The following is a 25,293-nucleotide window of genomic DNA, read 5'->3' on the forward strand; positions in this document are numbered from 1 at the left end:
CTTCAACTTCCACCTTTCTCCAGGGTCAAGGATTAAGTGTCTACTGTTGTCATATATATAATTTAAATGATATAGAATATAACAGTAAAATATAACATGATGAAATTTAATACAACAAAGTTACAAGGTTATTTCCTGTAATTTTTTCACCCTGACAAAACTTAATAATATTGAGAAATATTTCAATAATTTGTATTGTAATAATAGGTAGGCAAACAAAACTAAAAAAAAAAAAAAACTGTTTGGAAACTATAGAAATCATCAAAGCAAATGACCTCTCACTAAACTGTGATAATGGCCCTAGCAATATCAGATGTATTAGGCAAGGTCTATTCACTGTTCATACAATTGATCAGACTTGAGCTCTACCTACATCCTGTACCTGCTGACACCATTTGTCACATTTAATCCTTGTGTCTTTGTAACAATATATAAACCTTGTATTGCTTAGTACTGATCATACCTGAAGTAGACAGACCAATGTTCTGTCAAAACATGTAGTATATTCCACCATCAATAAAACTTTTCCTTATGCTTATATGTGCTTCCTTACACAAGTAATTTGTATTGTGTTAAGAAGTGTATACATTTTGTAAACCATGAATTTTACTTTTTTTCAGTATATATTATACTTCTATCTTCCAATATGGTACTTCCCTCTACTCACAAGATTAGCTATTCTTGTTCATTGCTGCCCCTTATACGGGAACTTTTTGCTTACACATGCCACAAGCATTCTGCTCCCCCCTATTAGAATTGTCTCTCATGTAAATCATCATGCATCACCTCTACCAATAGGAGCATAGGACACTCACATGAAGCATGTGACTCCCTCTATGCGCCTCTATCAAACTATCACTTCTTATTTGGCAGCGCTTGTACTTGGATGTTGTTTTTGTCATTCTTTACTGTTTCACATTCGTATTTAGTATACTCATGAAGTGGTCTTCATTTATTATAACTTCCAGATTTTCTGGAGTTTGAAATTTGCCTTCATTTATCGAAACTTATTCCAGTCTAATTTCGAAGCTAATGTTGCCACTTTGGAGGTCATGCCTATAACTAGTGCTATCTCACAGGCCACAGGTGCAGGTAACCTGGCGTGGGTTTTTATCGGTGTTTATCTTCCGGAAGATTGAACATTTAAAAGGTCAGCCTCTTTCTTCAGTTCTCACCCACAACTCCTCCTGCAGAAGCTGACCCTGTTCTGTGGATGGAAATCTTGATAGCCTTTTTCCACCACCAGATATCAAGTATTTGGTTCTTCATTTCCATTATGTAGTTTCTGTTCCCAGTACAGAGATTCTATGTTCTTTTTTGCATGTTTATAATGGCTTTGTCTTTCATGGGATTTTCCCCAAATAGATCCCTTTACTACATCTCTTAAACGCCCATTACCTCTATTTTATATCTGGTACCTCCTCCTCTAGCTAGGGCTGTTGATGCCTTTAGCCAGTATTTTCATCTCTCTATCCTCTTACTTCCAGGGGTGATTTCCCTTATCCCTACTATTCTGTGTTAGGTCCTTGTGACTGCTTTTTAATGGCCAGCTCAACCATGATTTCCGTGACTTCTCCAACTTTTACCTCTACTGTCTATTTCTTTGTCTCCTGTCCTTCTTCATCCACTTCATTAGCGGGTACTCCATCTGGACTTTCACATTGTTAGTCTTCACAATTGGCTTCTTTCATTTCCCATCTTTATCCTCCTTTACGATTTGGATTGACTGCTATATATGGTCTGTGCTCGCCATTGTTCTATTGCCTGTATGGTTTCATTCCATGGTGCCCACTCCTGCCTCTTGGCTTACTCCCCTTTATCATCTTCTTCCTGGACTTTGTTCCAGGTGTCTTCTCATTAGATTCAACATCCTTACCTTTTCCCTGGCATCTCATCTTCGTTGGCCATTGAGGGAATTCCTACATTTGGGCATGAGGACTACACCTAATATATTCATCTTCCCTTATCTAAACCTTATCGTGGTTTCTTCCTCGTCGGGTTTTTGTCTACCACCTTTGACTGTTTTCTTACTTCAGTGCGACTCTTACTAGGTAAGTTTCTATTCATTATTTGTTTCCTTTCAGGGGCTCTTGCTTCATTATTCACTATGTGGATCTGCTTCGTTGCAAGCAGTGCCTGACCAGGTAACCTCCAATTGAAATCCGCACTGTACAGCCATGTTGAATTGCACTCTCTTCCATGGCTTTGCAATGCTCACTGGAGAGATGGGGTGTTCCACAAGATAACCTTGCGATGTTTTTGCTTCATAAACATGCCCGTTCCAGACGATATCACCCATGGACTGCATGTGTAAAGCAGAAGGGGATAGCTGCCCATCCCTCCCATGCCTTGATTGAATAAATCGATATGGTCTGCTTTTCAAAATAGGGTTTCCTAGTCACCCATTGCACTGTCTCCAGTGATGATGTTTCTCTGGACTTTCCACTGCATATTCACCCTCCTTTCTTCTAGTGGAATGTGTGAGTCCTTACCACTTTCCAGTTCTAAACTGCTGGGGTGGTTGACCGTGGAGGCACCCTCTTGAATGAGTTCCTTAAAAAGATGGCTATAACCATTCAGTCAAAAGTAGGGCAGTGGTGTTCAGCAGATGTAGATGAGACGTGACCTCCAGAGGAGTTGAGCCATCACCTTGTTGGATGACATGGCCTCCTGATATCATTTACACAACCACTGGAGTTGAGCCATCAAAAATGCAGTTCATCCCTTCATTTGGGAGCTCTCATCCTACTGCCACGTGGATGTCAGTACCCCGTGGCCTGGTATTTGATCTAGAGTGACCAATCAACATAAATCCTCACACAGGTTTTGGGTTGTCTATCTTCCTCCCTTGATTTCCTCTGTCTGTGTTGTGGGTCACAGCAGTGGTACATGGGATTGTTCTGGTTCTCTCCTTGGCTGTCCCTCATTCTCTCTTCTTATGTGGATGTTATTGCCATTTGGAAGGTCCCAGCCTGTTTCACGGTTGGAGGGAGTTGATTGCACGCGATAGACGTCCTTTTGATACCAGATGTCAATTTTCCGGATAAATAGTTCAGAGCTAATCCTTGTGCAATACTCAGGATATGGAGTGGTTCTCAATTCCCTGGTTCTTGGGTTTGAGGTGAAGACAGTATGATCCTCGTCCTACCCTCGCCCAGATGTCGGTACCCTGCGAGGAGGTTTTGGATGTAGTTGACTTACCGAGTATGGTCTGCCATGCCCTAACCACTCTACATCCAGGGGTGCATCCTTGTTTACCCACTTTTCTCATTGTGGGATTGAGTTACAATATCTTTCTCTGATTAGGTTCACTCTCCTACCACATTCTCTCCAACTTGGATGTGCTGCTCTCATTTTCTGCCCTGATACGTTACACGATATCATACACATTCCACACATGGGCAAAGAGTATACCTGGCTCAGAAGTGGTGCGGTTCTTCTCTTCAGATCTGACTCTCTCATCTATGGAGGTATCCTTCAGGCACTTTCAGGGGGTACGTCTGTTCTTCCCTCGCATCGGTCCCTCCTCCTAATCAGTCTGAGATTCTAGCTAATCTTGTGAGTGGAGGGAAGTACCGTATTGGAAGTTATAATTTTCATAATGTATTTCCAATAGGTACTTCCTTCCACCCACACTTCACACGCTTCGAAGTGATAGTTCTTTAGAGGTGCATAGAGGGAGTCACATGTGTCAAGTAGGTGTACTATGCTCATATTGGTAGAGAGGTGACGCATGATGATTTACATGAGAGACATGTTAGAATCACTTGATTCGATTAGGGGGGAGCAGAAGCTTTGTGGCATACATAAATAAAAAGTTCGCATATAGGGGGCAGCAATGAACGAGAATAGCTAATCTTGTGAAAAGAGGGAAGTACCTATCAGAAATACATTTTCAGTATAGGAAAATTATAACTTTCAATGTATTTCATCCCTGTAATGCCTTTTTTTTTGTCACATATGTGAGAAAGGGAAAAGCTGAAAGGTTGGGTATTAATCTTCTAAAAAATTATTCTGGAATTTTAGTTGTAATTTTTATAATGAAAAAGATTCATGTTTCTAGAATTAAAATTACGCAAAGGGATATTATTTATGGTAAGTACAAATGTTCTAACAGTAAATTCATCTTAGTTTATTCAATAATGACACCCCATAATAAACAAATATTGAACATTTAGAGTGAGTGGAAAAAGAAAGCTTTTTTCTTTGTTTCTTACAAACTAATTTCCTTCAGGTTTTTTATAAGTCATACTAGCAACTGCCATCTTAATTTGGTAAGTAAAGTTTTTGCTTTAAAGGCCAAAAAGGCGTAACTTTGTGAGGAAGGTAAGGGGCTGAATTTGTAAAATTATATAAAAACATCCAGTTTTCTGTATTGATTATATAATATGTTATTTACACAGCCAGTCTTTATTTACAGGTAGGAAAGTATGCACGTCATATGCTTCTAGCTGATAGTGATGTATAATCTCTCCTATTTCTTATAAAATAAATTTTTATTTTGTTTGAAATTTACCTTTTAAATGTTTTAGGTTTTTTAGTAAATTACTGAAGAAAGATGTTTATCGTTTAGCCTTATTAATCGAAAGGTAAACATGACTGAGCATATCTAAAGATGTCAAATCGCAGACAAAATGTATTGGGTTTTCAAATGATGATTGAGAATTATTTTATGCTCTGGATCCTCATCTGAATTGGATCCAATCCATAACTGCTTTTTTTTTTGTTACTTTACACCTTATCCTAGAAGGGAAATCTCTTTTCAAACTGTCATATATCTTTTTAAATAATTTTGGTCATGATATATAATGACTTAAAAAACTAACCTAATGTTTGCATTGATTTTGACTATTGGTAATTTAGGTAATTGGTTTATATAACAAATGGTTAAGAAGTGCCACGTTATCATTATGAAGTTTCATTTTGATCCCTAAAATAAAGTTTATCTAAAACTATTTTTCTATTCATTCAGGTTTATATAACAAACGATAACGAAGTGCCACGTTATCATTATGAAGTTTCATTTTGATCCCTAAAATAAAGTTTATTTAAAACTATTTTTCCATTCATTCAGGTTTATATAATAAATGGTAACGAAGTGCCACGTTATCATTATGATGTTTCATTTTGATCCTTAAAATTAAAGTTTATCTAAAACTATTTTTCCATTCATTCAAATTTGAAATAGATGATAAAATGTTTAAAGATAGTTAGGCTAACCTGAAAAATTTTGAGCTTGCTTAGTATTTTGTAGTACTTTTGATGTAGCAGCAGGTTTTTCTAAATATTTTTTGTTTGTTTTTATCAGAAGCTGTCATCAAATCGTAAACGGAAAATAGACCAGAAAGTTGAAAAGGTAAAATTTCAACTGTGTTTGGGTTGAATTTGTAGAACATGGACTAAATTTTAGTTATAAAATGAACTAAAAGCTTTGAAAGTACTAAACGTATATAATCATATTTTGGTTGAGGCATATATTCTGGCCCTCTGTTTTAACACGTAGTGTACTAAACTTTACTTTGTTCTCTAGTTTTTTTTGTTTACCAGTATTTGTTGATTACAGTTTATTGTAATTATTGTTTTATTTACTAATACCAGAGTATTCTGCTGGTTTACTTGTAGTTGCTTTATCACATTTAAGTTTCTCTTATGATTGTACTACAGTAGACCTCTCTAACACATTTTTTTGAGAAGACATAGAAGATAGGAATATACTTTATGTTTTGTCAGATGCTCTTGAGTCAAAAGAGTTGAAGCTCCTGTCTGTTTCTCATCTAACTATAAGTTTAGCATTTATCTGGCTTTATAACTGTCATTTTGATATCCATTTCTGAACTTTTTGAACATGACTACATAGATCTTTTTTGTGGTTCTTAAACCGTTACAAGGATTTTAACCAGTCCTGTATGTATTTCCTATATCTTAGATCCCGATTTGAGATAATTTTCTTCACATAGCTCAGAAACTACTATAAGGCCATTTATTGCCTGTGCAGCCAAAATATGATGAAAGGATATTACATACAAATTCTTGTGTATCCAAAGTCTGTCTCAGTAAGGCCTCGTGTTGATTGCTGATTAATTGAAATATTTGTTGCATTGAATCCCTTCCAACCTTCTACTTCCTCAGTTTTAATGTTGTTGATTTATGGAAATGCCCCTGTGTATGTGAGTGTGTATATGTATGCAGTGCTTCGTATTTCTTGAAATTACTTGCTCTTAATATTTTTGTGGTATATTATAGAGTGGGTTCATTTAAGAGATTATTTGTTTTGTATTGCATAGTATTGAAAATATTATTAAAACATTGTATAAAGTGTGTTGCTTGGTACAAGTGTTCACTTTCTTAGCTTAAACAATAAAAATATTATTCTAACTGCAAAATCATAGCAAATATTTCTGAAGTCATTATTGTTGGACATTTATTTACAAAAGAATTGGCATGGACATGTAAAGGGTCATTCAAAATATGTACATGTTTAGATTTTGGTCTAGTTGTTGTTTCAGTGAAGTTTAAGGATAATTGTCTGGTTAAATCTAGTTCAAAATATGCACAAGTTTAGATTTTTGAAATGTTCGTAACGAGGCTCCCAAATGGGGAATTGGGGGGTTTGGGGGCTTTCAAGACTGGTTGCATGAATTTACTTGAAATGTGACAAGAATGTGTAAATGATCATTCAGAATAAAAGGTTCAGAATTTTTGGTCTAGTTGTTGTTTCAGTGAAGCTTTAATGGTAATTTTCTAGTTAAATCTGATCCCATTTTCCTGGAAAAATAAGCTTGTAATGTTTTACCTTAAAGTCATTTTTGACACCACATGATTTTAAGAATTGCATACGTTATGCTGATTAGGAACTGTATGTATTATTGGTCTAATGTGCGTCAAAAATGATTTGACATCTGTAAAAGGTTATTCATTTTGGACCTTATACTGTAACATAAACAGTGTGTAGTCGTAATAGTGACTTTTGGTAGTGCATTTCAATTTCTCTATGTCACACAGTTCGACTGGGTTTTAATATAAATATCATGTTAGTTAGAATCAAGTTGCTTAAATTTATTAAAAGTGTTTTTACCTTTATTTTTAAAATTAATTTGTATAATTTGGAATAAAACTTATCATCACTATATCAATTTTTTTATGGTTGAAAGATAAAGTTTTAAATCCATACAGACAATGAGAAATACTTCTCTGTTCTTGATGATGTGTTTAAACAAACATATACATTGTTTTAAAAATTTTCAACAGCACATAAAGTTTTTTTTATAATGATTTTCAAGTTGTAAAAGTATAACTTTTTTTTTCTTGTAATAAAGTAATATCATTACACTTCTAATCTTTTGTTTAGGCAAAGAAAGGAAGAGTTCGAAACAACACTGTTGTTCAAGAAAGAGAGTTGGAAAAAAATGTCATGCATAAGAATGATTCCAAACACTTAAATGAAAGCCAGGTAAGAGTAAGAATTTGAATATATTGAAGTATTGAACTGTTTAGTAGTCTGTTAGGTAGTATGTATATTGATATATCTAATTTACTGTTACGTTCAATAAATAATGATTATTTGTTGCACATAGTACAATAAAATACGTGGAGTTAAAATGAAATGAAATATTGCAAACAAAACCCTATATATTGGTCTCTTAACGTAGTCTCATTTTGTGGTTTCTTATGTGTTCCTGATTTTTAATAAAATTGTTTTAATATTTGTTCAAAATGCATGATTATTTTTTCTCAAGTTATTGTTTAAAGCTTGTACTTATCAGCAATTACATATTATGTACCTCATAAGAACAGTTTATTTTCTTATTCTTTTTACTAACGTAAACAGAGTCTTAAAGTGTCATACGGTACTTTTTCAGAACAGTGTAGAGTGTTCTTATGAATTTATTTACTTTTATATGGTTGTTGTTATTACACGTCATGTAAGAATTTAAATATAATAATTAAATTTTACAGAAAAGTGAATGTGAAAAAGAGACAAAGAGAAGGAAAGCTGGTACAATAGAGCCTGAACGAAGCAGGAGTGGGCGAATGATTAAAAGGAAAAAGTATAGTTCAGAAAGTGAATCAGAAAAAGAAGGGAATAAAGAGAAAAATAATGATGATGATGCAAAGGTTAAAAATTCTCCTGTAAGAAGGTTATCTGATGAAAAAGGTTATAGTACAGAGGAAGAACCTGCAAAAATTGATGATAAAATAAATAAACGCAAAATGAAGGAAGATCATCCTGTTGATACGTCAGGTAGGTCGTTCGATAATTTTATTTTTGAAACAACATTTTTAATTCTAGGAATGCAGTTGTGCCTTTTTCTAATATAAAATTTTTATATATGAATTAAATGAAACATGGGCATTTTTCTGAAAAATAAATTTTAATGGCAAAATATTCTGTAAGAATCTCAGATTTTTTTTAGAATTCAAACTAGCATTGGTTTTCACAGAAAAATAAAGTTCCACTAAACTTTTAACTCTTCCATCAAGGTTCCCAAAATATTTTAAATCAATTTCCAGATCTGGAAAGTCCTATAATAAAACTAAAATGCCTTCTCAAAAATATTTTTATTGAGAAATCTTAGAATATAAGTAAATGAAACATTTGTATTTTGGGTTACTGATTTAATTATTGCCTCTTGTGATTTATTGTCAACTTATTACTTGTTGGAGAAGTGAGGTAAATTTCAAAAGCCAACTGCAGATAGGTTCTTGACCTGGAATATATATGATTAGTCCCTTACTGCTTCATGTCAAGAGCTGAGTAACAGACAATGAAATGCTTAAGAACAGAATGATTTTTCACACATTTAACATTTTACTTTACACCCCTTTGAATAATGTTATACGCGAATAGATATTGATGGAATATCTATGCACTGTTTTATTATTAACTTTATCTTGGTGCATGCTCTTTGGTCATTAACCTCACCAATAGCAGCTCAATTATATTATTTAAAAAAAAACCAAGTCTTTATATAGAAAAAGAATTAGACCTACATTCATATAAGTAAAAGTGGTCTAATTTTAACCTAAACTTGATAACTTCAATATGTTTGAGCTTATAGAGACAAGATAGTGCAATTATAATTATAATACAAAGAGAGGAACTGAAGTTAGCAACTTTTATTAAGGATCCATAGCTGATTAAAAATGCTTCAATTTTCTTCCTTTAATTGAAGATTGATTGACCAATAGTATTTGTGTCTTGTTATCGGAAGTATATATATATTTACTTCTTCCTCATCTTTTGACAGCATCATATCCTTGTCGTAAGGCATTAATGATTTAGATCTTGTTTCGTGTACTGTAAAAGTTTTTTGCACGCAGTCGTTTTTTTACTTTTCCTAACTTTTTTGTTTCGTACTATTTTTCTGTTTCTGTGTTCACTTTATGTCTGGCAATTAGTAACTGTACAGTTAATACTTGAAAAATATAGTATAACAATTTTTTGACCAGTTTAGGTGACTTTGATTAATCAGAATATAACTACTACAATACGTAGTTTTAAATTCAACTTGTTTCTTGCCACTGTCCAGTTCTTAGGAAAACTACTTCCTTATCAATCTAAATAGAAGTGATATAAGACAGTTTAATCTCTTACACTATTCTGATTACGAAAATATTACGTTAAGGCCTAAGGAAAACAAAATTATTTAAACTCTAAGAGTTATATGATTTCTATATTTGATGTATGTCCAAAATGATGTAAAAGATAGAATTTCAAAAGTTGTAGCTTTATAAGAAAAATGTTAAGTTCTGTTCAAATGTAATTTGAAGTTTATCACAATGGATGTAGTACCTCTACACACCCAACAACAGATTATAATCTGAGTATTACAGTTTGTCTTTTGACTCTCTCGTAAGGCTGTGTAATAAAAAATACTAATGAAGAAAATATTTTTCGAGGCTATTAATTTATGCTTGTGTATTGTAGTACAACACAAGTTGAATGAGATAAAAGAAGACTCCTCTGATACTGAAAATATTGGCAAAAGGTAGTTTCTTTTTATTTATATATAGCCAAACATATAAAGAAAGTGTGTTCGAAGTAAATAGCCTAAAAAAATATATACATACATTTGTTTTCTCCTTATATTAAACCCATTTTTATTCAGTATGAAATGTTGAAAACACTTTACATTGTTACATTTAACTACTGCTTGTTCTACAGTTGTTTGGTGTATAAGTAAAGAACTGTTATTAAAATAATTTTGAAAAAGAGGTTTTCCATGTATAGTTTGTGATTTGCCAGTCCAGAGTAATATCAAATATATATTTATGTGAAAATCAGAACACTTCATTATATGAAGTTAAAATATGACCTTGATATTGCTTGTGATTGATTTATAAAGTTATTAAAATATAAAACTTTGAAAAGTGTCCTTAAATTATCTGGTAAAATCTTACTAGGAGTGCAACAAAAAAATTACTTAAAAACTCTGTAGTGAGTAAATTATTTTGTTTTTATTGTATCAGGATACAGATATATGACCAACAGCTATCAGATGATCATTTGGACAGAAAAGAAGAGGAAAAAGAACAGGAGGAATCTTCATTGGTGTGTAATCTAGAAATAAACGTATTTTATCTGCATCATCTGAACTATTTTTTCCAATTTCATTTGTATCGGAAATTTGTTGTAACTTTTTTTAATTATTAAGCCTTCTTATGATCACGTAAGATAGAATGTTTAAACTAGCATTGTCAGAAATAGATATCATTGTTGAATCTAGTTTTGACAGAAACTTCTTATTTTAGAAAACATAACCTATGATAAAAGGATGGAAGTTTATAGTAGTAGAAATAAGGCAAATTTGCAGGCGTAATTAAAGTATTATACTTTTAAAATCAATGCTATAAAGTGTGAATGGATAATATAAATAAACATCATACCATTATTTTGATATTTTTAGTTCTGTGGACTTAAAAGCTTAGAAAAATATGCACACTTTAATGAGTGTAGTGTTAAGCTAACATTGCAGGACTTCTGATTTGTGTAAAAACTATTACTGTATAGCTTTAATTTTGACATAGAATTCAATCTAGATACATGAATAATCTGGTGTGTGTGTGTGTGAATTCATAGATTTGTTAGATTTAATTGGTTAAATATTAAAAATATTGTTGAAGTGTTTTAAATACTTACAACTTAAGTCAAATTTTCGATGATTCTGTTGCTGTCTCATGTTGTACTTTCAAAAATAAAAATTTGGGTTCTTAATTATTTTATTTAGGAGAATAGTTCGTTTAGAAAATCATTAAGTCTCTCAATACATAACTGAAGTTCTTTTATTTCTTCTAAATCAAGTTTTGTTAACTGTTCTCTAACACATACTGTGGGTAAATTATGTATGAGAGTATTTATTTATTTATGTTTAAAAGGAATTCAAAAGAAAAAGGCGAGAAAAGGAAAAAAAGAAAAGAGAACGGATCAAATCCAAGTTGGTTGATTCATCTAAGAAGGAAGGAAATAGAAAGAAAACAGACAGCTCTGAAGATGAAGTGAAAACGTCCGAGAGTAGTAAGAGTGTTGATAATCAACCCATTGAAAGCATTTTAAAGGTAAGTCGTTCATAGAGAAATGATGAAATATTTTATTTATTCTTTATGGCTAGATTATTATACCATCATGACAATTTCAGCATCTTAAGACTTTTGTATGAATTTTTAAAGGGTTATGTAGATTTTGTTAAACCATGGATTTATATAAAATAATATAGTATATAAAACTTATCTAAATTTCATAAGCCATTTGCATCATTGTTTTTTTTAACTCATTTTGATTTTAATATTTGTAGACTAGAGGGAAACTTGTACTTTGCTTATAGTAACCACAAAAAAACAAAGTAACCACAGTAACCGTAAATGTTTGTATTTTTGTTGCCTGAGGTAATCCCGTAACAATTTTACTGTGCAAGTTTTATAATGTACAGAAGTAAATGGAAGCCTATCATATTATATACTTTTTGTTGTTTTTTATCCCAGACAGAATCGTTTGTAAGGCTTTTAGACATCAAAGAAACTTTAAAAAAATCAGATTCTACCAAATCAAGTAAGAAAATTCAAATGCCAAAGAGCCAAGATGGAAAGCCAGGTGAAAGAAAGAATAGTGAAGATAAACATGTTGATAAATGTGACTCGAGTTCACAAGGCAAATACACTGAGAAGCAGGAAGCCAGGATAAAAGATAAACATACAGATGAACATCATACAGAAGAGGATGGTGCAAAGCAGGAAACGAAAGGGAAGAATGATTCTACAAACAAACATACTGCAGAAACAAAAGGGAAGAATGATTCTACAAACAAACATTCTGTAGAAACAAAAGGGAAGAATGATTCTACAAACAAACATTCTGTAGAAACGAAGGGCAAAAATGAGTCAAGGCAAGAGAAAAAAGCAAAAGACAAAGTTACAGAAAAACATACTAGACAAGAAAAAGATAACTCAAGAAAAAATACCGAAGATAAAGCTACAGATAAACTTTCTACAGACACAGATGGTAATGGTAGCTCAAATCAAAAAGCAAAAGACAAATCATTTAATAAACAAATAAAATCAGAAGACAGAAACAGTCCAGAAAGAAAAGCAAGGGGAAAGGAGGAAGAAGAATCTGAAAAATTTGATGACAAGGTGCATTTTAATCCTTTTTTTTTCTTAATTCAAAAATATTTAGCTGCTTTTAAGGTTGATGTGCTTGAAAGGTTGATGACTATTATAACAGTGTAAGTTGTGATGTATTTATTTTAATTTTGAGAAAGTATATGCATAAGGTGATGCTACTAGAAGAGTATATATTATTGCGGTAAAGTTATTCTCATAGAAAACAATTACCAAACCAAATGATTAAGCAGATAAAATGAAGTTCTAGAAGCTGGTTTATGATTTAATGATATTTAATACAATACACATAGTATTAATAGTGCTCATTAAAATACATAAAGCTCACACATTTAAATCATGCATAAGAATAGTATTACAGGAATGTTTTATAGAAAGTTGTAGTTTTGTGTTGTTTTTTTATCAGTCAAGTTCAAAAGATGGACACTCATCAGGAAAGGACAACCACTTGGACGAAGTCCACCAGAAAGAGTGAGTATTTTATATAAATTTCATTCTTCAGTTTATTACAGAGGAAAGAGCAAATGTTTATGAAAAACTAATGACTTAGACATATAGTGCAAGAGATGGCTGTAAAATGTATGTGTATGAGTTCAGTATCATTCTTTTAAGACATTATTTCTACTGCTAATGATAGATCTCAAGTCAAAATTGATTTTGAGTAAACCTCCAAAGTTTGTATTATTTTTTGTTAAAATGTTTTGTACTTTTCATTGTTAAATTTTTCCATGCCCCTTTTACATCAGATATATATGCACACACATATGACCCTAAATTTAATTTATTTTAGCACCTTAGCAGATAATTTGAGTTTTTATTTCATTAATTAACAATTTGGCCCAGGATAACCAGGTTGTTAGGGTGCTTGACTCGCAATCTGCGGGTCGTGTGTTCGAATCCCTGTCCCACCAAACATGCTTGCCCATTCAGCCATGGCGGCATTATAATGTGATGGTCAATCCCACTATTTGTTGGTAAAAGAGTAGCCCAAAAGTTGGCGGTAGGTGCTGATGATGACTAGCTGCCTTCCCTTTAGTCAATCACTGCTAAATTAGACACGGCTAGTGCAGATAGCCCTCGTGTAGCTTTCCGCAAAATTCAAAAGAAACAAACAATTAACAGTTTTCTTGTGACTATTTTAAGAAACAAATAGAAGTTTCCACTCTGTTCTTTTTTTTTTGTCTTTTTATATTTTTAAAGTGGAATTGTACTATAGTTCATTATGTGTGAAATGAGAGTAGCTGTTGTAAATAATGTTATTTTGACTGATATTCAGGTGAGTATTGAAAATAAAAATATGTTTTGCTTCAGATGTGTACCTTTTCATATGAGCTGTTAATGTTGATATGATAAAAAATTCTAAAGATACAATATATTGTGAGAGTGGGGGTGAAACTACATGGTATGTGGCTAAAGATTATTCTGGTACTCATAGGGTTAAGTATAGACATATAGATGTGGAATATACTGTTTGTAGAACAACTTCGCTGTTTAGTTGCGTGACTGGCACCTTTACCTTCCTATATATATCTTCTGAATTAGTAACTTTGCTAAACTTTTCTTTTCGAAGGAAGGAAAAACGATGTTATATTTCAGTTACTGTTATAGTTCACAAACAGTGATATATCGTCTTTCATTTAGAATGAGAGTGTATGGTAATAATAAAAGGCTTCTTGACATGACAGTCAGCAAAGTAACTATTACACCAAAGTTTTAACTGAATCCTTTTATGTAGAAACTGCAAGTTAAACTATTAACATTTGATTCTGTTGGATCTGTGAAGTGAAAAAACACAACCAGGTCCAGAATAAATTCCTACAGGTCTTATCTTAAATTAATATTTTACATATTTGAAGTGCAAAGAAAGGAGAAGAAAAAGAACGAACGAAGAGAGAGAAACTTGAAAAGAAAAAGCGAGAAAAAATTGAAAAACAGAGTAAAAAATGTAAGTTCCAAACATACAAGTTGATCTGATTATTAAGGCTAGAAAATTAGAAGGAAACAAAAGCTTTAGTCATATGACAGTTTGTGATTAAAAAAATAAAGTTTAAATATATGAATTCACAATTACATCTTCCAAAAATATGCATGATGTTAATATATCTTTAAAGTTTGTTTGATATAAGAAAAATAAAACACGTTCATATTTATATATTCTATGTAGAAGGTCATGATTCGTTTGATATAAGAAAAACAAAACACATTCATATTTGTATATTCTATGTAGAAGGTCATGATTCGTTTGATATAAGAAAAACAAAACACGTTCATATTTATATATTCTATGTAGAAGGTCATGATTTGTTTGCTGAAGAATAAAAATGTCTGTTTGGTATTATGTTTCCTATTAGGAAAAACATTTTACAGTTTTCTTCAATTTGCATACTTGGGATATAGCTTGAATGACTCGCATTGTATAATCTACTTTATGGGCATTTTTTAGTAACAAATGGTTTGTTTCTGATGGTTTGAAAGATTTTCAAGTTTTCTGTTCAACAGCATATGGCATATCAGTCTGCTATTACCTAAATTCTGAAGGTCTCTAATAAGTCATTTATTTTTCAGTGAAATTTTGAAAAGTTAAGTTCTATAAGAGATAGGGAAATGGGTAGTACTTGCATTTATTCGTTATTTGTGATAACTTTAAATTCATTTTTAAGTGAAAATTTTAATGTGGAAATATAGTTTTGTCTTATTGTGTGCATTTCTGGTAGCTATTTTTATTGGTATTATTTTTGCTTGAGTAAAACACTGTTTCATTCATCTTATTTTAGTTCAGTTACAAGAAGAATCTTGGTGAACATTTAAGTTAAATTTTCCTGTAAAAGAAAAAAAAGAAAGTCAAATTCAAATTCTCAAAAATAATCTTCTAAAGTATTTGTTTTTTTAATAATATTTAACCTTCAAATCTGTTTAAAAAATTTTTGGTATAATATTCTTTAAGTAAAACAATATTAGACTTAAAAACTTTTGGCAGGTAATAGATCAGAATTTAGTGAATATATTTCAACATAGTTTAAGATTGATCTTGTAAAGATTAAGGTAAGTCAAACTGATGGAAATGAAAGTTGCTAAAAGGATTTTTTTTTCTTGCAGATTCCCTTCTGGAATCCCGGCTGTGTGAACTTGATGAAATAATTAAAAACAGTTTGAGTTTTGCCAGTATGGTAAGGTATATTTTATTTGTTAAATATATACTTAAGAATTCTTATTCTGAAAGGGTTCTGCTTGAAAGAACATACTGATCAAATTTAGGGTCTGAAATAACTGTCATGGTACTCCAGGCAGTGTCTTAGCTATATAGAAAGAAGCTAGCAAGAAGCTAATATATGGTACTGGCATATGCTAGAAGAAACCAATTTAATAGCACTCCACAAATAAACCTTGATAAAAACAGTGTTTAACACTATATATTAAGTTTTGTTATCATGCCACAGCCCAAAAAGCATAGAGAATTGTCAGTAGAGCGGAGAGTAGCATAAAAGCTTTACGTGATGTTTGTTGGACTCCCCGACAAATTGCCGCAGACTTGACATGCTCCCCAAACAATGTCAAGTACATCCTAGATCAGGGGTCTCCAAACCTTTTTGGACAAGGGCTGGGAGGTAGATCTTTTTAGGCTTTGTGGGCCAGAGGGGTCGTGGTAAAATTAAGTAGGGATACATACATGATCAAATTGGCTTTTGCCCAATTACGTTTTATTTTTGGTTTTTATAATATTAAAAAATTATATTATTACTTTAATAAAATGTTGGTGAGCTGGATAAACTGAAGTTGTGAGCCATAGTTTGGAAACCCTGCCCTAGATCGTGAGACTGAGACAAATAAATTTGAAATTAGGAAAGGAACACTTAAACTGATGTTAACTATCTTCGTTTATGCAGCCTTCGGGACAGAAGTAAGACTGCCACTGATCTCAAACATGAGATAAATGACCATATACCAAATGACAGAAGAGTGTCCAGATCCACAGTATCAAGAACACTCAAGGAGGATGAAATATTTCGTCGTGTAGCAGTTAAACAACCTTTATTTTGATCACCAAATATTGTCAAGAGGCTGAAATTTGCTAAAAAGTACAAAAACTGGACTGTTGATGATTGAAAAAGGGTGTTATGGATGGATGAGTCTGTGTTTGAAATATTTGGTTCAAAGCATAGGTTGTACGTCTGGCGGAAGAAAAGTGAAAGATACTTAATTCAATGCATAGCACCTACCATAAAGCACGGGGGAGGCAGTGTGATGGTTTGAGGGTGTTTTTCTGCTGAGGTGACAGGAGACATTTGCAAAATAGATGGGATAATGAACCAGCACAAGTTCCATCAGATATTGATCTGTCATGATATACCCAGTGGTTTACATATTATTGGTAAAGGATTCTATTACCAAGAAGATAATGACCCCAAACATTCATTCAACGTATGCAGAAATTACTTAGCTAAAAAAGAAGCTGCTGGAGTCATTCAAATGATGCAATGGCCACCACAGATCCTCGATCTCAACCCAGTTGAGCAGATCTGGGATTTGATAGATCAAAAACTTGACAAATCAAGAGTTACTTCCAAAAAAAACTTTATGGGAGTGTATTACAGACATTTGTAGTGGAATCCCAAATGACGCTTTGATTAAATATGTTGAAACAGTGCTTGAAAAACTGTCTGCAGTTATTAAAGCAAAAGGGAGACACACAAACTATTAACTGTTTGCTGAACTCAAGCACTTCCACTGAGTTTCTGTTGTACTAAATATGAAGATTAATAAAATTTTGATGTTTCACCTGTGATTTACCTTCCATTGTTCTTTGAAAGTTGCCCGAAATTTAATTTTTGACTTTGTTCTAACACTTTTGCACAGTACTGTATATCTCCAGAATGTATAGTTATTAGCTTAAAATTATTACAGTTTCGCCAGGAGCTATCGGATAGCTGTAATAGTGAAATATTGAGCTAATAAAGTTGCATTCTGAAGATACAAGTCATGGTTTTATTTACAATTATATATTGAGCGTTATTTTAATTTACTTCATTGATGGTTGTTCTGAATACATCTGTCCATAAGCATGCTTTGACTGAAAAAGTAACATTTTTTGTTTACAATAAATTTTATTGTAATATTCCATAATCAATATTCATAATTCTCATTGAGTTTAAGGTGCTCTAGAATTCAGTCACGTATTTAAGATAATATTGTATGTTTAAATATCCACGTAGGACGTTGACCGCTGTATGTCAGCCTTGAATGAACTTGACAACTTACCTTTAACACAGTCTGTCATCAGCAGGGAGCCTGATATTATTCACACCATTCGAAAAGTAAGTTATGTTTCTAGTTTACTGTTTTAGGTCATATTCAAGTTAGCTTTTCATTGAGGCTTTTCTGCTTGAACTGTATACAAGTCAAAAGTGATTTTAACTTTTTAGTTATTGGTTTTTGTTAGCTTTATTGTAGTAAAGATATGAAAGAAAACAACAGATTCTGTTTGAAAATACTGAGTTGTATATCAAATGGTCATTTAAATAATTCATGTTTCCTGATAAAGAAAACATTGGGTTTTTTTTAGAATTAAAAAGTAAACATCAATTGTTGACTAGTCAGGAAAGTGTAATTTGAAATAATTTCTTTATGTATAAATCTGGATCAGAGTACTTTCAGTGGTCAGAAAAACATAAATATAACCATAAAATAATAATTGTGATTGCATATTTAAATTTTGTTTCCCTTTTTAATTTGCAGAATTCATTTGCTAAAATGTAAATTAACTGTTTTTTATTTGTATGTGTCAAAGTTGTTTAAATTTGTATCACTTTTTTAAAGAACAAGAAATTTTTTTCGTGCCATAGTGCCGCAAGTTTAAGAAAAATGATGTCATAAAACAGAAAGCAGAGTATCTCTATCATAAATTTAAGAACCAGCTTCTTGTCCCTGAAGGAGAGAATTTTGGAACAGTGAGTATTAGATTATCAGCACAGAAAGTTTCTTGCTGCAAATAAAGAAATTCTTGATTGTTAATATTACACAGCTTGTAATTTAATTTTGTATGTGGATCATGTATATCATATACCTAGTATGTACTTTATCACTGCTGGATATGCAAGACTGTTCAGTTTAAGAGTTATTTATTTCATTTAGTGATATAATATTTAATGATTATTTAGTTTTTATAACAAGTGTTAAAAGTTAATTATTTTAAAAGCAATATCTATGACAAGTTACATTACGTAACTCTTTATGAGTCATATATTATGTATGTAGTTTATTTGTTTTACTAAGCTTTTCTAATATTGTTGACATCACTTTACTCAAAGCTTCTAAGTTTTTCGTTGTGTGTAATATTGTTGTCACTAGATGGCTAGAAAGTTCTAGGCCTCAGTCAGAATACTTATAAATAGGCACCCAACAATGTAGAAGAAATAAAGTAAGTTAAGTGAGAGAAATAATTAGACAGATCTAGACTGTACGAATGATTAGCCTTAACAGGTGATTTCTAAAGTGAGTTTCATAGCTATATTGTAACAACAGAGATAGGAAAAATAATTTGTTCTTGTCAATTGGGTTCTAAAGTAACTGAATCAGCCTATGTGGACTTTTGACGAAAAAGAGACAATTATTTAAAGCTCTGGACACAACTGTGGTAACCAACAGAAGTTAAGTTAGTGAAAGTGGAAGTCAGTAAGTTAAAGGTATATAGTCGGATAAATCTGGATTGTGTGTTTGTAAGTGTAGCCATAAATAGTGTATAGTGGCTACTCTTAAAGTGTTATAATTGCAGATTGTATGGTAGTAAACAGAGTAGAGAATAATAATTCATTTTGTTAGTTGGGTTCTAAAGTAATTGAACCAATCTGTGTGAATTTTTGACGTAAAAGATAATTATTTAAAGTTCTGGATAGAACTGTGGTAACTCACAGGGTAACGTAAATAAATCTTTCACTAATTATATTGGGATAACAGAGATTAAAAAGAAGAATTTGTCTTGTCAAAGGATGTTCTAAAGTAAATCAAAGTCCACCTATGTGGACTTTGACAAAAAGAGACAATTATTTAAAGCTATGGATACAACTGTGGTAACCAACAGTTATAGTGATGATTTTAAAGTGAGCATTGCAGCCTGTTTTGCAATAACAGAGATAGAGAAGAAAAACACAGGCCTGCGATGGTTTTATTGTCTTGAAATCTGTACATTATCTACAGTAATTTGTATACACTGAATCGAAAAATAATATCCATTTTTCTCCATCACGTACAGATTTTTCACAAAACGTGATATGTACTATTAAATAAGTGAATCATTTTCATTGAAAACGGGTCACATTTTGTTATGCTTAAAATGTTGACAACCACTAGCTATAGACTTCTCTAGATTAATCGCAACGTGAGAGTCTTATCGATCATTCTAGAACCCACTAGAAACACTGCCAGTATATAAATGGTTAATAGTCCACATGATGTGTCATTTCTGGGTAGTATTTGTTTGTGCATGCACTTTCACATTATTTTTTCTTTTCAATATTATTTATTCATCGCTATGGCAACAAGAGGTTCTGTAAATGACCCAAATATATTCTGCTATATTTGTGGTAAATTTGTTGTAAAGAAACAAAGGCAAAACATTACAGAATATGTCAAACAAGCATATTTTGGAATTAAACTTGGGGACCAAGAGAAATCATGGGCTCTGCACAAAGTTTGCACCACTGTGGACAATGGACTAAAGGTAAGAAAAGTCTTTGCCTTTTGGAATTACAATGGTCTAGTGTGAGCCTATAAACCATAGAGATAATTGCAATTTTTGCTCATGTAATGTGCATGGCTATAACACTCGAAATAAAAAGGAAATTTCTTATTCGAACCTTTAGTCTGCTATAAGACCTGTTGCTCGTGGACCTGATTTACCTGTACCTACTCCACCAGAGACTCTTGATACAGTTTCATCTGATTCTGAATCAGATGTCAATAGAAATGGTGATAGGGATTGTTTTAAACCTGAAACGTTTGGAAAGGTTTTATCGAGACATCAGGGAAATGGAGAGGAGGTATCAGTGAAGGTGGAACATCAGCAAATGATTGTTGCTGGTGTAACTCACAACATCTTCACCTTTCACTTCTCTATCTTTGAAAGAAATCAATGTCATTGTAACTACCGAATGCTCTACACTAGTCTTTGCTAGCCCCCACTTTCCTGTAGAGCTTCCTTTATAAAAAAAAACCTTAGATCTCTTCTACTAGAATCAAATCTCATAATGACTATCAACGTACATTTTATGGTTCGTCACAATGTCATTTTCTGAAGAAGGCAGTAATTCAACTCTTGAGCTTTCTTTGTCTGACCATTCTCACCCAAGTATCTGACTACACTCAACATAAACCACTTGTGAACCCCTTAGTTACAGCAAAAAAACGTTTTCAGAAACTTGGAAAACTTACCAGGTACCATCAACATGCCAAGTTGCTTATCTGTAACACACAGAATAAAAACACATCCCATCATGATAGGCATTAATGACCAGAATTTCTTCAACAAATGCATGAGATTCTCAAAAATACCTCTTTAGAACTTCTATCATAATTCTTTTAAAATTATAAATATGGAAATCTTCTATTATCATATATACAAGCTTTCGATGTAACAGGGAGAACTGACTCCTTCCTCCTGAAAAAGAATAACATAAACCAGCTTCTTAAAAATAACATTGATTCAAAAATTGTGACTGCTTCTAACAGAGGCTTGGCATCACCAAGTGGTTAGGACGCTCGACTCGCAATATGAGGGCTGAGGGTTCGAATTCCTGTTCCAACAAACATGCTCACTCTTTCAGCTGTGGGGGCATTATAATGTGATGGTCAATCCCATTATTCGTTGGTAAAAGAGTAGCCCAAGAGTTGGTGGTGAGTGGTGATGACTAGCTACCTTCCCTCTAGTCTTTCACTGCTAAATTAGGGACGGCTAGCACTGATAGTCCTCGTAAAGCTTTGTGCGAATTTCAAAACCAAACCTTCTAACAGCATTTTTAATGATCCTCCCCTTTTTGTTAAAGAAACTACTATAGAAGCTAGCAGTGTCCCTGAATCTATCAAAACACAATATTCTATTAATGAACATCTGACACAATAATCTAAAAACACTTTATCTTGAACCCCCTTCAAACTAACACATCTGCAAATAATAATCAACTCCTTCCCCATGTTTCCAGCGTAGTTAGCCCTTTAAATGTAGTTCTTTCAGATTCAAAACTCAGTGTTCTTAATAAAGGTCTCAGCTTCTGTCCAAACATTAGTTTTGTTAATGAACCTTAACTTCTTTCTGACCTACACAAAAAACTCACACTCCTTACTTTTTTTCACAACAGCTATACTCTGATTTTCCTTTTGGAGACCCCCCACCAAGCTGAGGACCACATTTAGAGATTCATATTAAAGCTATAGGAAATGACATAATAGAAACCTTAAAATCTTCCAACCAATCTCACAATAATCTGAATAAAAAAAGAAAGAACTGTTCTAAGAGATCTTAAATCTAACAACAACAACATTATAATAAAGCCAGCAGACAATGGTATGTGGCTGTTGTTATTCTAAATAAAGATGATTATATTGCTGAAGCTAGCTGCCAACTTGAGAAAAACGTAATTTTTACAAGAAACTCGCACAGAACCCTACAACTCATTTTGCTAAGACTAGCAGTTATAAACTTAAAGAACTCCTCCAAAACAAGAAAATTAACAAAGAAACCTTCGCTTCTGGTACTTAACAGCGAAGCAGGCTTGTCCAGGTAAATTTTATCTCATCATATCCAAATTATAGAAAACTAATAATACTGACTGACCCATAATTTCTAACACAAACATGGCCACCGAGAAGCTTTCTTCATTTATTGAGCATCACATAAGAGATATTCCCTTCTTATGTAAAGGATATGACTCACTTTATAAACATCATATTGTGATTAAATCATATCTGTGACTAAAAAGACTTCAAAATTATTATAGAAATTTCTTGAACAATGCATATCTTCATTTACTTCATACAGTGTAAAAAATTAAACCACCAGTATGTAAGACAGACTCAAATAACTCTTAAGAGAGCATTTCAATAACCATAAATCTTCGATTAACACTGAAAAAGGCCTGCCCGTTGCTTTAACTCTTCAACTAACCCAGTCGTTATATAAAAGTACAGTGAAATTAGTCACAACTGCTAGAATCTTTTGAAGGCTAATCAAAACATTTCAAGGTAATCATGGTGGTCTATGGTGACATTACTCCACCGTTTCTTGTGCTTCAATTTATTTAGTCATTCCCAGTTGATGAAGAAAGGTCCACCTTGTGAAAGGACTTCAGTTATATGGTTTCATGTTTTTGTTTTGATTTAATATTATTCTAGTCGTGTAAGATTTATGGTATAAATTTTGTTTAATTTAACAGTTTACACATTTTTCTTGTTGGCTGTTTTTGAATTACTTTCACAAAATCTCGAGCTTTATCATGCCTTACTAAAACAGCAAAACAAAACTCCCTTACCTCTCGGTTCCCTATTTAGCCTACAGTCTTAAATTTTGAAAAAGATACATTGTACTTTATAATGCTTTGCAGCCTTAAGAGATCTTTCTTTTTTATTATATCCAATCATCTTTCTAGCTACAGGTTTTTCCAGCTTCTTTTTTTTTTTAACTAGTACTCGCATACACGGTAAAGAGAAGCTCCCATCTCTATATGCTCCTAGTTTTCCACCCAAAATAACCAATATGTAAAGATGTTTTTTTATGTATATGTAAATAAGACAGGATTTTATAAATCTTAAATCACACCTGAAGTAAATATGCCCCAGATGTATTTGAAACACAACCATACTGATATGATAAGTTTTTTAATACAACTGAATAGATATTGTTAAAGTTTGTCATATCTGTGTTGCTTTAATAAATTCTTTCATTTGTAATTTATTCAATATTTAACTGTAAATTCTAGGTTTTTGACTCGGATGTTAGAAAATGTCAAGAAACTTCTGAGATGGAACATGAGAATGAAACGGATGCAACTGTTACTGGTATGAATGATTATTGCCTATTTTTATTGTCATATGTTCATACATAAAACACCTGTCTTGAAAAAACAGTTAATTCTTCTATTGAGTTTACTTTTTTTCATTTTATTGTTAGTTGAAAATTGAATTATTTTTTTTTTTACCCGAAGAATTATGACAAAATATATTCATTGTTTCATTTCTGGCTTTGGGTTTGTCTTAGTAATTAAGGAGTTCCTTTCTTACTGGACAAAATCTGTAATCAAGATGTTGAGGAGTTGCAGTATCTCACTGTAAGTCATAGTCACAATCCGAGGACGTGAGGGAAAACACTATTTTATTATCTAACATGCACTTAAAAATTATACATTTCTCACTGTATAGTAAATGGATTTACCACTGGGTCGAAATCCTCTGCAGATCATGCCAACAATCCGGATTCCATGAAGTTATCCATTTCAGCAGAAGATGGTGATAAAAGTCAAGATAATACAAGTTCTGAAACAGGAGCTCATTTGGTGCATTCTTCGGGTGATGGGAAACTGTCAGATTTACCGTCTTTGCACAAAAGTGTTTCTGAACCTTCTAACGTAACCGAAAAGGCAAGTTGGGTATAAAAACTTTGTAACATATAGGCAGACAGGACTTAAGTTATTTATACTTATAACACTTTATTAAATAAGTTGTATAATGGTTAAAACTTGAAACTTAAAACCTTTGATTAAAGTGTCAAAGTTATGTTTCTTTTGAGAAGGTAAAAAAATATATTTCATTTTTAATATGTGTCACATAAGAGGTTTGTTGGAATTAAGAAATATTTTTTGAGACTTTCATTCTAAATTTTATAAGAACAGTAACTTTTCAAATTTTTGATAGACTTTGAGCCCAGTTGTTTCTGGTTATTCAGCATTTGAAAGATAAACTTTTACATGCTGCACAAACTTTGGCTGTTCAACAGTCTGTTCTTTTTGTGTCTTTGAAAACCAAAGTATTTGATTTTTCAGCTGGAATAAAATAGGGGAAAGAAAATATTTATGTTGAAACAACATAGGTGAGGCTTAGTATGGTTGCAGGAGATATTGTGGTCTTTTTTATAATTGATTTAGGCTTCTATGTTATTTTAAGTTTTCTTTGAAACAATCTTTATTGAGTGTACAGTAAAATTACTTTAGACCTTAGCTAAACATCAGAAGGTACTGTAAAATTTTGTATCTACAAACTGCTTGTGTTTCATTCAATTTAAACTTTTAACTAGGTATTGTTTGTCAAGTTTTCATAGTAACTTATAATTAACTGTTTTGTTTAATGATATCATAAACTTTCATTATTACATTATCATCACGTGTTTTTGTTGAAATGTTTTAATACGTTTTATTTTTTAACATCAGTGTCAAAATTGAATAATATATATGTATATATATATATATATATATATGATATATACAAGCCATGTGTAAATATATTTAAACAGGCATGCATAGTTTAGTTCAATTGAATGTGTTATTTATAACAATAGTAGTTTTTTCTTCTTTTAAAAACATAACTATTGATAATGCTCCCTAAATAATGAAAAAAATAAATTACAGTGAAAGACAATGAAGATTTGTAGGTTTGTAACCAAACTAAGTAACAGTAAACCTTTTTTGTATTTACTTGTAT

At 32.2% G+C, this 25,293-nt stretch overlaps 1 protein-coding gene across 3 annotated transcripts in view; it reads left to right on the top strand.

Moving 5' to 3' along the window:
- The window catches only part of LOC106467221 (PC4 and SFRS1-interacting protein-like), a 47,869-nt gene that overhangs the window by 20,460 nt on the left and 2,116 nt on the right, over positions 1–25,293 (top strand). The window contains exons 5-18 of one of the 3 annotated variants that reach the window (XM_022395354.1): positions 5,306–5,356; positions 7,349–7,450; positions 7,957–8,242; positions 9,929–9,989; positions 10,471–10,552; positions 11,377–11,556; positions 11,980–12,627; positions 13,022–13,086; positions 14,472–14,560; positions 15,712–15,782; positions 17,826–17,927; positions 18,456–18,560; positions 23,580–23,658; positions 24,019–24,236. In XM_022395354.1, coding sequence (XP_022251062.1) covers positions 5,306–5,356; positions 7,349–7,450; positions 7,957–8,242; positions 9,929–9,989; positions 10,471–10,552; positions 11,377–11,556; positions 11,980–12,627; positions 13,022–13,086; positions 14,472–14,560; positions 15,712–15,782; positions 17,826–17,927; positions 18,456–18,560; positions 23,580–23,658; positions 24,019–24,236 — 2,139 coding nt within the window. The remainder of the gene's footprint in view (positions 1–5,305; positions 5,357–7,348; positions 7,451–7,956; positions 8,243–9,928; positions 9,990–10,470; positions 10,553–11,376; positions 11,557–11,979; positions 12,628–13,021; positions 13,087–14,471; positions 14,561–15,711; positions 15,783–17,825; positions 17,928–18,455; positions 18,561–23,579; positions 23,659–24,018; positions 24,237–25,293) is intronic. The other 2 variants (XM_022395355.1, XM_013927548.2) reach the window with 2 other exon arrangements.

Source organism: Limulus polyphemus, unplaced genomic scaffold, assembly GCF_000517525.1.
Source record: "Limulus polyphemus unplaced genomic scaffold, Limulus_polyphemus-2.1.2 Scaffold2531, whole genome shotgun sequence".
Classification (NCBI taxonomy): Eukaryota; Metazoa; Arthropoda; class Merostomata; order Xiphosura; family Limulidae; genus Limulus; species Limulus polyphemus.